The sequence below is a fragment of the Ambystoma mexicanum genome, chromosome 1q (assembly GCF_040938575.1).
Source record: "Ambystoma mexicanum isolate Mex_15411 chromosome 1q, UKY_AmexF1_1, whole genome shotgun sequence".
In the NCBI taxonomy this organism is placed as follows: domain Eukaryota; kingdom Metazoa; phylum Chordata; class Amphibia; order Caudata; family Ambystomatidae; genus Ambystoma; species Ambystoma mexicanum.
This window is the reverse complement of record NC_090922.1, coordinates 1,019,208,093-1,019,226,229: the sequence shown is the minus strand read 5'-3', so window position 1 is coordinate 1,019,226,229 and position 18,137 is coordinate 1,019,208,093. Positions and strand designations below refer to the sequence as shown.

General features: G+C 44.5%; 1 protein-coding gene across 1 annotated transcript in view; it reads right to left on the bottom strand.

Annotated features, from left to right (window-relative positions):
- The window catches only part of COL24A1 (collagen type XXIV alpha 1 chain), a 910,546-nt gene that overhangs the window by 58,387 nt on the left and 834,022 nt on the right, over window positions 1-18,137 (bottom strand). Inside the window, exons 48-52 of the mRNA XM_069641689.1 lie at window positions 10,264-10,371; window positions 6,325-6,432; window positions 6,174-6,227; window positions 4,493-4,555; window positions 403-456 (exon numbers count right to left, since the gene is read on the bottom strand). Coding sequence (XP_069497790.1) covers window positions 403-456; window positions 4,493-4,555; window positions 6,174-6,227; window positions 6,325-6,432; window positions 10,264-10,371 — 387 coding nt within the window. The remainder of the gene's footprint in view (window positions 1-402; window positions 457-4,492; window positions 4,556-6,173; window positions 6,228-6,324; window positions 6,433-10,263; window positions 10,372-18,137) is intronic.

Below are 18,137 nucleotides of genomic sequence, written 5' to 3'. Positions count from 1 at the left end.
CCGAGGCCGTCTCAGAAAATGAGAGCAGTGCTTACAGATACTTTGTAAGTGTACATTGGACATTCGTTATTTGCACGTGCTGGACAAGGAGGAAAGGGAGAGCGAATTACTCAAGCCTTTGCGAATTAGTCTGATGTGGACTTCCGTTTCCTTTAGTGAATCTGGGGCAGTTTACTCGAGTGTAAATAACACATCTAAAGTGAGTCTGAGTGCTCTGTCCCTCTTGTGAGTCGCCCAGTCTGAGTTGGAACCCACACAGATGTAGTTATAAGCATACAATTTACCGCAAACATGTTAACAGTTATGAAAACGCAAAATGTGAATGTTACTTTATGGCAGAAACCTTCTACCAATGAAATGCAAACCGTGAAAGGCAAGTGTACATAAATAAATACAACTTACCAGTTTGCCTGTTGGGCCAATTATGCCTGCAGGACCAACAGGGCCAGAGAATCCCTGTAAAAAAATAAGTTCATCAATATATGACAGTGATACCATATATTTCATACTTTAAAACGAACAATAAAAAAGCCCCAATGTTAACGAACAAGCAACATTGTTTATTCATGGCATTGCCTTCAAATTAATTGTACTGCAGTCTCTATATCGAACTGACCCAATTAGATAATAGTTTAATGAGAAAATCGAAAATTGCTCAAAGTAAATAATTGGAATAGTGTTTTCTCCCATTTCCCACATTTCATACCTGGTGCTAACCTTCCACCTAGTTGGAATATGCAACCTATAAACAGGCGGAAAGTTAATGAGCACAACTAAAGTTACAGCAGGGTGAAAATTAAGAATTGTAGCATTTTGAAAACACTAGAGTACAGAAGACCACTCATTGCGTTTAGTGTCGTAAGAACACATTTTCTAGAAAGCTCCGCCACAAGCAAGGAGCGCCTGGATCCCTGCATAGCACTATGATCTCCCAAGCAACCCCATAGCCAGCTTTCCTCCCCTGCAAGCACTGTCAGTCATGCACATTGCAGAACTGCTTACACCTGGACTCCGGCTGCAGCAGACTCTATAATCACATAGTTCAAGCCACTACGTAATGGCTGACATCCAAGCAAGCAATCGCACAGTGTCAGACTGCAAGCCCGCTGTAAGGGTATATTAATCTATCCGTGCAGACATCAAATTCCTATCTGACATTGTTACAAATGGAGCATATTTCAGACTGTATCAGTTGGAGTTGATTGTTTCCTTTCAGCAAACACATCTTCACTGCCACACTAGAGGCCTTCAATCTTGATCAGGGATGGGTAGCAGGTATCACGGGAATGTGCCTGATAAGAGGCGTGTGTGAGCAATATATCAGGAGTGTGGAGAGTGTGTATTTTGGAATACCACTTGTTTTACCACTTTGCACAACCGTGGGTTTAAGAAGAATTCACCAGGTTGTCAGTGGAAGCTGTAATTCCTAAGTAGAGTCCCTTTGATTGTAAATGTTTACCACAGAGTGTCATGCACTCACGCCACCTGCAGCACGTGCTACTTGGTGGAGGTGTTTCGTCAGGGTTGCAGGTTTACCGCGTACGGCTTTGTGCCTCGCGGTGGATGGAATGTGCAATGACAGCTCTGATCTAATTCTTCACATTGAGGTCTGTTGGCCAAATGTCAATGTTTTATAGTGTTATCTTTCTGGTAGTTAGATGGCTGAGAGAGATCAGGAACCATCATGGCTGCGGGGCACTTCCTTCCTGTCAGCAGGTCCTCTGGCAGTATATCATGGTGCTTGTCGGGAAGAAGTCCCCACTTTTTCACCTTTGTAGTTGTTGTGCCATAGTACCTTGATGATCTCTGCTGGATTGGTCATGTAATATGGCTTTATTGGGGTATCCCTTGGTGCAAATGGAGGAGCCTTGGACTTTCAAGACTTTTGGATAGAATCATAGAACACATTCAAAGTCATCAATATCCTGCCTGTGGTGAAATTGCCATACCCATAGTTTCTGAGATTTAGGAAAAAGAGCAATAAGCATGGAAAATCTTGACGTATATTGCAGACTGGTTAATTTTTATGCAGGGAAGGTAGTTACCTCGCTTGAGGCTCTCTGGGTGTTTCATAAAGGAAGCAGTACAGTGAAGTTGGACGAACAAATGGAGGACGAGGCAGAAGGTCACTGCTAAGTGGTACTAAAGACAGCAAGCAGAGCACAATTGGTGACGAGACCGAGGTGTCCAGGCTGGAAGCGGACAGAGTCGAGCTGTGAAACTGACAGAGATAATCCCTGAAACTGAACGTAAGGCGTGGATGCATAAGAGTACACAAAAAGGGCTGGGAGGCAAAACTGAGCCAACACTCATGAACACTCCCGCATACCTGTGGCGCAGAAGAGAGAAACAGACGCTTCAGAAGGTCTTGGTCTGTGAGAGCTTTTCAGACACAGAGAGAAAAGGCAAAGAGCCGATCAAGCTGCAGTGAGTAGAATATGGCTGCAACACCGACAGACAAGGAGAAGCGACTGAGATGTAAGATAAAGAAGAGGAGGTCAGAGCAGGTGCACGGAGAGAATGAGCAGAAAAATGGTCTGGCAGAGAACCAGGACAAAGTGGAAACAGTGTGGATCATGCTGTACAGTGGATCGGAAAAAATCAATGACTTATGAAGTAAATGTTTAAAGTTATTTTATGAACTAAAGGTAATTTACTGAAGGAGGTTGTTGTGATAAATAAACATGGGCTCGAGGGAACCATCAATAACAGAACAGGGTTTCCATCCTTGGGACCTGTCTATCTCACCCTTGTCAGGATGGGTCAAATCATCAAGTGTTCTGGTTTGCCCCGCCTCTTCTTGAAACATAACTATATCAGGGATTGTGGCAACCAGCAGTTTCTTGGCTCATCCCTCTCAGTCACAGGAATATTATGCTCATCTGTTTCCTGCCTCAGGTTACAGTCACATGAAAAGTGCTTTCAGCCACATTTGGGCCAAATGCCTTCTTCAGAGGGCTAGAGTGCCCTGCTCACAATTTGTAATACACAACAATATAGTGCCTGGCCCACTACCTGCTGGTGCTGGGCTTTACTGCAGTGGGCTACGCCAAGGGAAATGGTGCCCTTCCAACACTAGAAAGTATATAGTGCTCTTTTCAGCCACTGGGAAATGGCGCCCATTTCACTCTCTCTGAGATGGAGTCAGAGCCACTTTGCCCTGGCAAGCCATGTAGCCTTGGGCAGGATTCTCAAGGGGGCCAGACCCCAGCAACCTCTGAAGAGTTGGCTTAAGACTCCTTCTAGGTTTCTGCTCAGGCTCTCGAGCCTATTGCCAGCCTCACTGCACGCGCTGTCCTCTGCTGCTCCTGCATGGCTTCTTCCAGCGCCTCCTGTTCTCCATTCACATGTTTCTCTCGCCACCCCCACTCCCCACCTATCTGCTGCCAATTCTCCTGCAACTCCCACACCAGCTGCTCGGTTCCTCAGGCCTTATATAGCCGCCTTCGTAGGCTGTAGGTTTTTCCTCCCCTTTGAATGGCCTGCCTTGGGTCGGATGTCGTTTAGGGGTCTTACATTGGTTATATGAAATGCCATTCTGAGTTCTCCCCTTTGTTGTGGATTTGCAGTCCAGAGAAGTGACTGAAAACCTGGTGGCTGTTTTCTGGTCGGAAGACACACCCATTCGCTGCCACTTCACATCTCATAGGTGAGGTGAATCCTGAAGAGCGTTTTGTCCACTTTTGCATCTAGACACCTCTGCTGTTCTTGGCCTTTAGTTCCTCGCTGCACAGTGGTATTGCAGCCCACATCACGCTGCCGGCCCTGGTTTGGACCATGCACTGTCTCTCTTCTTCATCTGGGGCCCATTACAGCACTCATAGTACCTCTGTCTCTTCTCTTCTGGACCAAGGCTATTTTATTATTAGACAGGGCAAAGACCTCAGGGTAACAGATCGCCTCCATTCCCAGCCCTTACTGGCTCTAGCTGTAGATGATCCCCGGGGGGATATGCATTTCATGTAAGCTCTAGTGGGGGGGGGGGGTAATCTGTGATAAAAGAGAAGCTTAGCATTCTCTCCAGAGCAAGATACCCCTTCATTCGTGTCAGGGCGTGGCCTAAAGCAGGGTTGTTCAACTCCAGGCCTGGAGGGCTGGATGCAATGCAGGGTTTTTAGGACACCCCTCATTAATATTCATGAGATACATTTACATACACTGATTCTAAATGTATGCACATTTTTCATCATGAATATTAATTAGGGATATTCTGAAAACCCATCAGGATTGTGGGCCTCACGGCCCAGAGTTGGACAACCCTGGTCTAAACAAAGAGGTGTTCTCTGCATCTCCCAGTGTATGCCAGGTCCAGGTAACTAGCGGCTCTCTGTAGATCACCTTGTATTGCCAACTTGCCTGCGCTACAGTGTCCTCTCTGGGCTGTGGAATGGATTATGCCTCCAAAGGATCAGATATTTGTTTTACATCTAATCTTTATAGATTAATATTGACTTTTTAAAGTTAATGTCAGAATTACTTTTTTTTCACTTACCAGCTGGCCAACCGGACCTTTAGGACCCAGAATCCCAAATAAGCCAACGTCTCCATTGGGACCCTGGAAATACAAAAGACAATGGCTTATGTTTGAACCTAAAATAACATCAATATGGACATGGATTCATGCATGCCAAAACTAGAAACATCATACGGAAATATGATGTAATTGAGGCAATTATCTCTTGCACAATAATATCCAGGAAAGTTATATTTAAGAGTGTCAAATATAAGATTACTATTATGATTTATACATGGATGGACATATAGACTTTATTGTATGAATGGAAGGCCCTGTCAGTTCAGAGTGTGTGTTACTGCATAGCACTGTGCTAGTTCTCACTTTGGCATGTCTGTTCTAGGCATGTGCGGGTATGAAACAATTTCTTCTGAATTATTTTAAATAAAAAACAGAGGTAAGTGCCAGTGAGAGCCATACTCCTTAGCCTTTTCACTTGCTCTTAGAATCTCTGATTTTCCTCATTTCTAAAACACCCAAGGAAGGCATTCTACGATGACACATCCTATTGCTTTTATGTCGCAGAATATTCCCTGCTTGCTCATTTTCGGACCCTTCATTGGAATGTTGGTGATTTTTAGTTGCACACCTGTGGATCTTTGTTGATAAAGACCTCTCTGTAAAGACTGTGAAGCATTCCTCCTGCTATGTGCTGGGAAAAAGTGAACTGTGCCAATAATGCTCTAGAATGATGTTAAACGTCAGCTGTGATGGATTCTTTGCTCTTTGGTAACCTTTGCTCAAGGGCAATGCTACCCACTCTCCTCCCCACTGGTGGGAGCAATTTCAATAGACAGTGAATGTACATTTCACCAAACTGCTCTGAGTGACATCACAGACAACATTGGTGCATAGGATGCCTCTGCTCCTTTGGATCATGCACATGTAGAACGGAAATGAGTCCAATTGGGAAAAACGAGATCAACTTCATTCACACCATTTAGTTTAACCAGGATCAGTGCTACCTGTTTCTATGGTGTTTGTTGATTTTATAATCTGCCAAATTATGCAAATGGATAGCCGGTTTCACCGATATATTTATCCATATTATTTATTTATTTATTTATTTTTTGGACGTTCGTATGGCGCCAATACACACGTGTTTCCAGGTGCCATAAGACTAGTTGAGGGGGCTGGGGGAGCATAGAAAAGAAAGTAGAACAGCAAAATGGTTATATTGGCCTCGTGACACACCTACCGTGCAAGTGCTTTGTGCAGATTATAAAGAGTGTGTGTTGGTGGAAGCAACTATGTAATCGTGTAAGGTAGTACATTATACAGTAGATGTATTTATTGTCACCAAAAAAAGTTGTTCAATGAGTAATGTGATTACCCACAGCATTTTTAGTTAATTATGTTTGTATATATGTTTATTAATTTTAGAAATCCCTTAAAAGAAGACAGTAAGTTGATGTATCGAAGGAATGAAATCCAGGCTGGTTTGTCACCATGGGCCATACACGCACTGCACAGAAGCTCAGACATTTAGAGCTTCTGGATTCCATATGTTCCTCTTTCAGCTGCTGAGATAACCCAATCACGCCTTAACGTGCTCTAAAGAGTCAAAACGAAACCTAACATGTTATTAACATGTTTCTGCCTCACTGCTACAGATCGGATGTGTGCGCATTAATGAATGCAATTTGAAATAATGACATACCTTTGGACCTGGAAATCCTTGAAAGCCCATCAGGCCTTGATCTCCGGCGTCTCCCTGCAACAACAACAGTTTTGACAATCAGCAACACGGTTATCTCGTCAGAGCATTTACTCAAATAACGGTTTTGTAAAAAGAACGTGGTCATCCTTACAGCCAACCCTTTCAAACCAGGCTCCCCAGGAGGACCCTGGTCTGCCTGTGAACCCGGATGGCCTCTTTTGCCCGGCTTCCCTCGCTGGCCTTTCAGCCCTTGTTCACCCTGTAGGTACAAAACATGATTGTTTGTCAGTTCCATGAAAAAGAAAGTGAAACATAGACAGCGGGAACAAGAAAAGAAAATAAATACTAAAAACCGGGCAACTGATATGATACACAAAATAGGGGCGCACAAATTCCATTTCTAGATGTCCAAAAGTAATCATGGTCACTATATATTGTATACCATTTTTGAATTCATCATATGTACAATTAGGTTTATTGCTCTTAGAATCGGTTTTTAATTTCACAGAAATGTAGGTGTAATTCAAATCATTTTGACGAGGGTTCGTATAATTGTATTCGATTCTCCCAAATGTATGTCCAACATGTAGCTTTGTGAATTCTAATACGTCTTTGAGGCTTGCTCATGTGCTGCTAAGGGTTCATTGCAATGTGCAGAGGATTGAAACATTGCCAGACTAGAGGTTTTGAGCCTATTACTGAGAATGGATGAATGTTGCTGTTCAACCATATTTTTGCCATGGTCAAGGTGTTTCACTCAAGTTGGAACTGTATGATTTTATTTTTTTGGGAAAACGAATAACTAAAGTTTACAAAAAGAAAAATGCCTGGCACGAATATGTTAGGTGATGCAGTCTATCTTGCTGTCTGTTATTTCCTCTGCTGAGCCATTTCTTTAGCTCCCACAGAGAGTTGCTTGCCCAGAGACCTTGGTGGAATGGGACATGCAGTGACTAAATGACTTCTGCCCCACAGGAGTAGGAGGATGAATAGTGGCTAAACTGCCCAATCAGCCCTCACTTCTATAACACAATAGTGATCCCAAACATACATGTGAAACAGACACAGACAAGAGATGTGCCTACTTAGCCTTTTGTGGTAACGCGGGCCGAGAGTAGACTATACTCGTAAGGGGCGGGGGGGGGGGGGAGCAAAACAGCAAGCCAAAAAGCAAAATACAACAGTCTGAAATAAAGGAATGTCCAACCAAGGGTCCATACAAATATATATACTTTAATTAAACACATCTGAAATAATAACTAAATAGAAAAACACTACAAAAACTCACTCCTGTGGAAGGAACACAGGACATGCAAAGATGGAAAATGCAGCACTCTGGGTAATGAAGCAGGGGTGACAGGCAATCAAAAACCACAAGGGTCATAAAAGATATGTTGTTGTGTGGAAAAGGGACTATGGTTGACCTAACCAGTCTCCAGGGCACAAAGAAGGACAAGGGAGCAGTTAGCAGTCAGTAATACCGTCAGTAATACTGTTTTCAGAGGTTCAACAACATTGAACCAGGCTTCTTGGTGCTTTGCAAGAGGTTCAGCTCAGGCTCGGAGTTGGCAAGCTGCATTGTTCCAGATGGGGGATAGGCGTCAATTCGGCTTCAACGTGAGATTTATGCAGTTCGATGCAGTGGCCTAATGAGGCAGGTGTGTGGGGCCACTAGGGTCAGTTTGATGCTCAATCATGGGTCAAAGACAAAGATTCTGGGGTTCGAGGTGCTTGGTCTCAACTCACCAGTTCAAATCCTTCCATGGCTGCAAGCTTCTGGTCTGAGTTGAGGCAACAAGACACTCATCTAGCACGGAGCAGCAGCAACAATGGTTTAAAGAGTTTTAAGAATTGCCAAAAGCAGCAGCACAGGTTCCGTTGGTTTGAATATGTTTGAATACGGTCGAAATGCAGAACCATCTTCAGATCTGTGACTCACAATCCAGGGCATCAGGGACAAGAGAGGACCTTATTCTTGTTCTCCTTAATATGGGGGAGGCTGGCAAACACACACAGGAGTCCTTCACCTCCACTGAGATCCTGGATATCAACATAGCTGGCAGAGAAGCAGGTCTTGCTCCAGCAGCAGGTCACCCCCTATGTGCCCTGGGGATGATTGAGGAGTGGAGCTTGCCTCTGCCTTGGATCACCTGCCTTCACCTCACAACTGGACAACTTTGGTTATGACTGCTATCGCAGCCGGGTCCAAAAAATTCTTCTTGAAGTCCAGAGATGAATCAAAGAAGACGTGGCAGACCCCATTTTTTTAATAGGGATAATTCCACAAGTGTTTGGACAAAGGGGTCCAATTCCCGTCTTTGAGTCAAGTGGTCTTTGCCTTCTGATATCATATCCTAAGTGCTTTGTGCTAAAGGACGTAGAGGGGACAGAAAGGAAAGAGAGGCACAAAGATATACAATATGCTCCAACCTTCCTCCAACTGTGCTGAGCTGCCTATGTCTACACTAACACTGCCCACTTCCCTTTCCCACCCCATCAAAGACCCTTTAGTATGCAAAACCCTGGTCTGAGTCTAGTCCTTTTTTGTTGCACGTGCCCTTTGATTCTTGTTTCCTACGACAAACTGTCTGAGGGCTTCATGGGCTGGAGAGAGGTTTTACCCGATCTCACAAAGGGTCAAAGGAGAGGCATAACCATTCAGTCTCTGGTCCTGTGGGGCTGGTCATGACAAACTGTGAAACCGGAATACACATAAGCCTTCCACAGGTGGGCTGGGCACACAGTGCTGACACAGGCACGATATCAATCAGATGTGGCCTTAATAACTATGAGGAATACTAGCCACCATTCTCTGTGTTGTAGTGACTTAGCTGTCACAGCAGCTGTCAATAGGGCACATTTGACTTCTGAACATGCTCTGTGCCACTGGAGAGCAGGGGCTACAGATCAGGAGACTGATGCAACAGGGCACATATGTCACTAGGCTTTTGGCATGGAGATTTATGAAAGGAAGGGTCTGGTTAGGAGGCCACCCTTTCTGAGATGGAATTACCTGCCTCATTGTATTAATGAATACAATTTTCCTTTTAAAAAACACAGCTTCTACACCCTTGCCTCCTCACACAGTCCTTCTATTGGTTTCACTTTTCTTTACAGAAAACCAGAGAAGAAACTTGATTTATATCTTGAATGTTTCTGCAAAATTTCACATTGCCATTTCCTATAGATTTTTGTGCATAAGGACCTTTAGGTTTTCTTAACTACCCTCATTTGAGTAGAGCATGATAGCACTTGTGAGTTGAGTGTACTGAATAAAAATGAAAGTTTAGGTCCTGGGGCTGTAGAGCTTTTGGCCAACCACTAGACACAGCTTTGTTGAAAGTAGAGTAAGGTGAAGCATATTTGGTGCATGATCTGCCAATGGGGTGAAGTGGGGGAGGGGAATTCCACTGTTGTAGTAGAAAACAATGTGGTGGATCAGCATCTAATCAAATTGGCTGCCAGAAATGCGCTACGAGGCCCCCATTGGCTTTATTGTGATGCTGGAGGATCATATTGAGAGAGAGAGAGAGAGAGAGAGAAAGAGGGAGAGAGAGAGAGAGAGTGAGTGTGTGCAAACAGGGAACAGTGGAGGGATCTGCATTTACAGTGAATGCTAAGCATGAAGAGGGCAATCGAAGCGTCACTGCAGTGCAAATAGGGCACAGTAGTCTCCACTCATTAACCGGACGCTACAGTGTAGTGTGAGTGTGATGTAGGGAGTGAAAACCAGGATTACCAATCTATGTCTGGTGCATCCAAAGAGAGTCACATGTGCTTGGGGAGAAGGAGGGGATTGCCAAAAGAGTAGTACTCAGCGATTGACCCGGAGTAAAATGATACTGACCTGGGGAAGCTGGTGACTTAAAATGAGTTACTGAAATGAGAGCAAATGATCAGGGGAAGCAATGGGTGGCTTGGAATTTACATGAAACCTTGGGGAGTAAGGGGAAATCATGGTGTAGTCTGTCAAACATTGAGGGTGTAGCCCAGAGACATGGAGTCAAGTCATGAAGTAGAGGGATACCTCCACGGGAGGGAGGCACCCACATGAAGTCAAGTGTAAGGGGGTAATGGAACCGGCACTCACCTTTGGTCCTGGTGCGCCTGGGTTGCCTCGCATGCCTGAAGATCCTTTTTCTCCAATGGAACCTGGATATCCTGCCAAACCTGGTAGGCCCGGACTACCTTTTTCACCCTAAATCGTGCACAGTACAGAATGTAGACAGTCGTTAAGCTGGCTCAGTAGAATATGACATGTCTTACCATGAACACGTGTCCAATGGCTTCATAAAAGAGAGCATGAAGTCAGGCAGAACTCTATAACTCATAAAATAAAAAACATCCATTGACAGTGAAACCAAGATCTATAGAGTCCTTGTCACTTACAATTAACATCAGCTTTTCATATCATGACTTGTTTAACAACTGGAGACATTCCTAGTACAACATGTGTGACCCTGGCAGGAAGTTGTGATCCTGAAAGAAGATACAGTACATCTTTGGAAAACTAGGGTAGTTCGTTCTTCCCAATGTGTTTTGAATCTTTACTATTAGAAATATCCTTGGCAGCAGGTGGGAGAACCTGAGAGTAATGTGTTTCTTCTGAAGTGAAGTAAGGCTTTGTTTGTTTCTCTGTTGCTACCATTTATTTGTATTTATTTATTTTATTGTTCATTTATAATGCGCTTAATACCAGCAAGTGGTTTCTAAGCACGCTATCGAGATTCGAACATGTGTTGCACTGCATTATCTTGGGTCCAAGACAAATGTGTTGCGCCTGAGCTATCCTTCCTCCCCTTCGCAGTTGGGTTTCACACTTTTCCACCCAATCATTGTGTGATAGGAATTGAGGGATGACAAAGTTCATGCAAGGTGTGTGCCTCTGAGTACAGAAGGACCCGCACGTAGGTCATTATTTATCTACTAAGTAAAGGTTGTTGTCTAAATTGATCAAAACTAACACTCCCTGGTTCACTTTTAGACTTAAGTGGTTCATTTGAAGAACAATTGGAGAAGGAAACCAACATCGACTTGCAATGCGCCCACACTTATAATCTGTTGGGGATAGTATCACATTATTGCAATGCTTTGGGCCATTATAATGGCATCTGACTTATTTTGCGTAAGTCATCTATTGACCTAAATCAATAGATTTAGGGAACCATCACACCAGCAGCACAAAACTGAAACCAGGGTATGAGGGCTTGTTCTAAGGCCTTGCTGTATGAAAGCCATCCACATTAACAGGTGGATTACACAAGAAAGAACCTTCACATTGTTTTTGTGTCCCGGGAGGATAGCTCAGCGGCAACGTGCTTGCCTTGGAAACAAGACAACACGAAGCAACACAAGTTTGATCCCCGTGTCCGCGCTTAGAAACCTCTGGGTACTAAGTCCGTTATAAATACACAACTATATTCCGTTAACAGAGCCTCGATGCCCCTGGGCTGTGTGAGAGCTTTAAAAATGCAAATAAATAAATAATATCCTCCCTGGGTACCCAACACCTAAACCTTTTTGATTCGACAAAATTCCCTACAATTAAGGAAGTGGGCCTGTCGTTTTCCAGAGGGATTATCTCTCAGTGTTGTAGATATTCAAAATCCCAGCCTCTGAGGAAGTGCCTTTCAAGCTGCTCGTCTCAACCCCAATTACTGCTCCTGGTGTTTACATGTAGCGTATTACTGCCCTACCCTAACGTGTGCCCCCTTGCCTCAATTCCCTGCAACCCATGTTTGCAAAGTACTTTGATGCTATGGCTGCACTCAAAAATGAAACAAGTAAGGATATAAATTGCCAGCAATAATAAATTGTTCAGAATAAAATGTTTACGTGTCGGTAGCAATTGAGGGATGAATTATGCTGGTTGGCCGTCACTGCATTGAGCCTTACCTCTGTGACGTAAACCAACTGCATTACCAATTTCCTCGAAAGCAAACAGACTTTCCAAAAAATCACTCAAAAGTGCATGCATAAGTGATTCCTGAATATGACTCAAATGTCTTTCCTGCTGTGGTGTATAATGTTTCTCATAAACATTAGCAAAAGTCTCCAAAAGGTTCTCATCTTGCATAATTATTGTTTTCCATTTTTAATAGCCACATTTTTCTTCTCTTTTTTTAATAGTTTGATAACCTTGGTAATAAACCACCAATCCATAGAATTTGGCATTCACTATCACAATGAATCCCAACTAGGCACACATATCAGGATTGACCCAGGGCATTAATAAACTTCTCGAAGACATTTGAAGCTAATGGGTCACATGCAAGGGACATAAAGTGGGTGCATTTGCATTGTCTGTTGCATTTTTTGTGGCAGTGTGATTTGCACCATGCGCTGTATTAACTGGAAGTTCTCCAGTGATAACTTCTGATGCTCACTGGGTAATGCCCAATACCCAGGAAATGCCATTTTTTTTAAAATAGATTATTTATCACTTGCCTCCAACTAGGATCAAATACCACCGCACAATTATCAACATGCTCTATATCCCACCATTCCGTACATCAACGCAATCACCTGATCAACACAAAGCCTAGACCACCCACACACCCACAAGCCCACACACACATACATAGAGGCAAATCACCACACAAACTCTACAAAGAAACTACCCTCAGAACACCCATATTGCCACTAAGCTCAAGCACAACTCACATGACTTTTGGTATTACCCAAATTGATTGAATATAATCGATCGAATGGTACATCTGAGCGAATTCGACCAGTACCATTCGATCGATTATAAAAAATACTGAACATGTGGAGCAGGAGTGGCGGGGGTGTCCCCTGCTCTCCATGTTTGGTATTTTTGGCCTTTGTGGGTTGCAAGGCGTTCCCCGCTTCCTGAACATTGGAGGCGGGAGATGAAAAAAAAAAAAAAGAAAGAAGAAAAAGGGATCCTGCGGCATCGGATCCGACCCATGTTAGAGGGACGGAACTGACGCTGCAGGGTCAGGAGAGGTGGCAGACGGAGAACAGGTAAGTGGAGGATGTGGGGGGATGTACTGGGGAATTGGGGGAACATGGGCTTGGTGCGTTTGGCTGCTGTAAAATCGTATTTGTGGCGAAATTGACTATGGTCAATACCACCGCAAACAATTCTGCCATGGTCAAACAAACCAAATCCCAATTTTTAACCTGATGGACAGCATCCATAGCCAAATCCAAGAGCACCCAGCCCCTCCTGTCAAAGCAGACACCACACCAAAGATACCAGGAATCATCCCCGTGCAGAGAGGCCTTTCTTCCAATCTGCCTTTATAAACACAACAGCGAATCAGTCTTGCCACTGCTCGCTCTGCTCAGGCTAAGCATTCCCCAACCTTTTCTCTTTCATGTCGCAGATCAGCCTAAGACCAACAAAATGGCAACAGTTGTCCTATATAAAAAAAACAACCATATAACACTAAGTAAAGTACCATTAGCTCTATTGTATCCTGCTTTTTGTATATGTTTCTGCTCTTACATTCTTACAGTTCTTTGGTCCTCTGCTTACTACTAATTCAATTATGGGGCTACATAAAGAAGCCGAATAAGCATCCAAGATGGTTCAGAAGAGCAAATCTCCAGATTCATACATGAGAAAAAAAGCTCTTGTGAGACTCCTGACGTGGGCCAGCATTTCAAAGGGAATACTGCATTCTCCCTCGGCAAGACATACATCATTCAAATGCATTAAAGCTGGCACGGGGCACAATCACAAATAACCAGTGCACCAGTCTCACATTTATCAGTATCTTGAGCAAAGGACTAACTGGAAAGAAAATGTGATCCAACCTAGAGCATGAGCAGGGATGTCATTTCACCAAAATGCCTGGGGTAGCGGAAGTGACATCACATGTCCTTTGCCCTCTGATGACATCACAGGAAGTGGTGTCATTTGACCCCCCCCACCTCGAAGTAACATCGCGGGAACCGATGGAACACAACCTTTCACCCCTTGACAAAACAGGAAGGGACATCACATATTGTTCCTATGTACACTACAAAGAATATGGTTGCGATATCACTATAATTTTGTATACATTTCATACAAGAATGGATCGCCATATGTATCGTTAATATCAGTGTGTATAGGACCATAATTACCAAATTACTGTGAATGCATGCAGACGTCCATGGCCAAATGATAATGATATGTTATTGTATAGCACTTACGCTTAAGTGCTTTATATAGATCAAATATACATACAATATCACCCAACCTGTGTTGGTACTCATTTATTGACCTCAGAAGGGTGAAAGGCTGAGTTGAGGTGTTGAAGAACAGGCTAAATAAGTGACTCACCACCTTAAGTGTGCCTGAAATAAACCTTTATGGGTCTAGCAATTATTGGATAGAATTCCAGAAAGGTAAATTATGTGTTATTCCTATTCTTTGTTATTTAGCATCACTGCTCAAAGTGATACACCTGTGGAACCCCGTTTTTTTTTAAGAGGCCTGCACACGATAATCTGCCAATAATAAAGAGCAATATGACACTGGCCACAGCCCAGGAGCTTACATTATATTAAAAAAAAAGTTTTTAAAAAAGTAAACACATTTTTTTCTAGGGGTAGCAAGGGAGACCACAGGGGTAGCAAGGGAGACCTCAGGGGTCACTACTGCGACCCCTAGCGACCCCCAAATGACGTCTCTGAGCATGAGTGGTGTCCTGAATCATGGACATGGGTGTTTTGAAGAAGTGACATCCTAGGGGCTGGTTCTATCCAACATGAAATAAGGCAGTCAGCAAAGATTCTGAAGTGATGCCTTGATGTAGGGGACAGGTCTGTGGCACAGGAGTTGTTCTGGGGAAGAACAGCGATACAAATAACACAGCCTATAACATTGTTCCTAAGTTTCTGGTGGTGGGACAAAGTCCCACACAGTGGGTTTCCGGCATGAATGCGGGGTGCTTTGGCCGCATTGACTGAGACTTTCCTCGTGTCGTGGAGCATGCTCCTTCCAATTCTCCCAGAAACAGGGGATTCTTTCTGATTGTGCCTGTTTATTACACCGGCTAAAATCAGGTGCAATTTATGCAAAACTAAGGCTGAATAGTGGAGGCTATATTTGCAATGGGTATGTCATTGCTGCTCCCCACAAGAATAATTGCATGCAGGTGGTGAGTCAATTCATCTTCCCTGACAGATGCAGAGGTGGATCAGAATGGCAGAGAAAAGCCTGATCCTGTGATGCGCAATCGGCTAGCTCTTCCCAGTGGCAGAGCCAGAAGGGGGTGGGGTGTTGCCACCCCGACATGGTTCCCCCCCTGGTGCCCATTGCACCCACAGCCTCCCGCTGGTGCCCCATTATCCGCCACCTGGCACCAAAAGCTGCCTCCGTAACTGGCTCTTCCCTGCGCTTTACTCAAATCACTGTGGTGAATGGTGAGCTGGCATCTTGGATTCAGGCCGCCAAACCCACAGGCAAAGAAACCTGCCTCGTGTCAGGGGGTGTGTCCGTCATGAAGGAAAGTAGGTGTGCGATTACTAATGGCACATCACACTTTGAAGGACACACCTATGCACTTAACATGGTACTCGCTTTCAGAAGGAGCATTCATCACACTGTGCTATCTTGCCAGTGTCAAGTATAATGTGTTTTGTATCTCTTGACCTGACGGAGCTGCCCCTCAAGTTCATATTACTGTCCTTAGTATGCAGCACACGGGGGGCTTCATTGGAAGGTTGTTTGATCACTTGGACATCACAGCCTTCAATTGCCCAAAAGACCAGTGTTCTTACTATAGGTGATTGCCTGACACGGACTACTGCATTCGGGTAGTTGTTGTCTTTCAATAAAGATGACGTGGGAAAGAAAGCTGCAATTATACTCTTTGCTTAACATATATCTTCTGTTGGGGTTTATACATGTGTATTTGTCATGCTTGTTTACTGTGCTCTGTGTGATTTTCAAGTAATCGCTTTAAAACAGAACATTCTTGAAATGCACACATGTCTACCAAATAAAAATGAGAAAACATGGGCTCAAGTTGTAGAGTAGTCTTAAATCCCGGCTTCATCACTTAAGAGCGTGATGTTGGGCAAATCAGTTTATCCAATACCTGGCACTTCTTGCCCAATGCATTGCCGCTCTCTGCCCCAACTTTCAGTGCTAAGCGGATGACAGTCAGCTCATTTTCAGGCTCCCTTCAGCCACCTCTTTTCCTTCTCTCATCTCTGACTGTCCACCATCCAGGAGTGGTGTGCCAACAATGTTCTCTGCCTTAATGCCAGTAAGACCGAGATTCTCCTCGTCGGCACACCTGCACCCTTCTTTCCTGTCACTCTCTGGCCGGCCTCTCTTGGCCCTCTTCCTGCTCCCACCTCAGGGTCATCTTCGACTCCACACTTTCCTTCTCTCCTCACATCTCTGACGTCCCGAAGATGTCACACTACCAGCAGCACCTCCTCAGAGGTATTCTTCCTTTCCTCTCCTTCCACCAGAAGCTCACTGTCTCCAGGGCTCTGGTTCTCTCTAAGCTGGACTACTGTAACAGCCTCTTTCTAAATCTGCCTGCAAATACTCGCTGCCCTCTGCAACTCATCCAAAACAGGACTGCGAGACTTGTCCGTGGCCTCAAGCCCAGGGATCGTATCTCTCCAGGACTGAAATCTCTGCACTGGGTCCCAGTGGCAGCGCGAATTAAGTTCAAAACCCTCTGCATTGTCCACAAGGCCTTCTGGGGCCCGGCACCTCAATACCTTCAAATCTCTCTTCCTAAATATCTTCCTTCTCAAGCTCTTCGCTTATCCGCCTCCAACTCCCTCAGGGTCAGTCGCTTCTCCCAGCAGCGAGTTGGTGGTAGAGCACTTTCTTCTGCTGGGGCCTCCCTCTGGAACAGCCTCCCTGAAACTTGAGGAGAACCATCTCCGGTTCCGGAAGCACCTCAAGGCCTTCCTCTTTGCTTCTGCTTTCTCCCCTCCTCTCCCCTGGCTACCCTCTGATCTCGGGCTCAGGTCCCCTGCCTGTCAGTTGCACACTCGCACAGCCCCCCTGGCAACTCTTGGACTCAGGGAATGTTTCTGTATCCCTACAGCCCCTACTAGCACTTGACACCTGATGTCTGCACTTACCCTTGCACTTGCCACCAGCTGGCCGTACTTTTATTTACTGTCTTTATTTATTTGACTGTTATCCTATGTACTGCACTGCCCCCTCCCCTTTCCCCCTCACCCCTACTTGCACGATCTCAATGTCACCTGGCCTAGTAGGATCGTTGCCTCTGTCCTCCCACCGTTTCCCCTCCCTTGCTTTGTCACGCATTGAAACACCTGTGTATGGGCGCATTATACATGCCATATCCTATCATATCCTTTCTGCATTATCCACGGGAGATCTGTGAACCACATAAACCTCGTTTTTTCCACCAAATAGAGAATTACCTAACCATTTTAACAGACGCATGTGTGTGGTTGTTTTTAATTATGAGCACAAGAAACATTATTATGAACAAATCAGCAATATTTAGGGTTTCCCAGATGCAAATGAATAAAATATGCAACGCTAAGTTGCTGCTTTTTTCAGTTTTCTCGATAGTTAAACATGTTTCGCATGTATCATATAGAATACATATAGACACAGCTTTTTTTGGGAGTGGTAGAGTTTTGAACACTCCTGGGCAGTGGTAGGCGCTTGGCGCGAAACATAGAAATGTCAGGGGGTTTGATTTTCCAAGGAAGGCAGGTCTAGAGTGCCCGAGTTAAGGCTCCCAGTTTAAATGGCACTTGGAAACTCAAAAGCGCCGCTGGTCACTTCTGTCTTATCATTTCCTCAAGTAAAGTCCAAAAGTATCAACGCATGCACGCAAAGCGACGTAAAAACCACATTATGTTAGGAACACCACGTTTGATGTTACAATTTGCAAACATGTGTTACGTCGAAGAAAAGGTCGCACAAAGGAACCTGGCAAAGTGGCAAGGCCGCTGCGAGCGCCATGCCATTCTTGAAAACCACAGACGGCGCAGCTA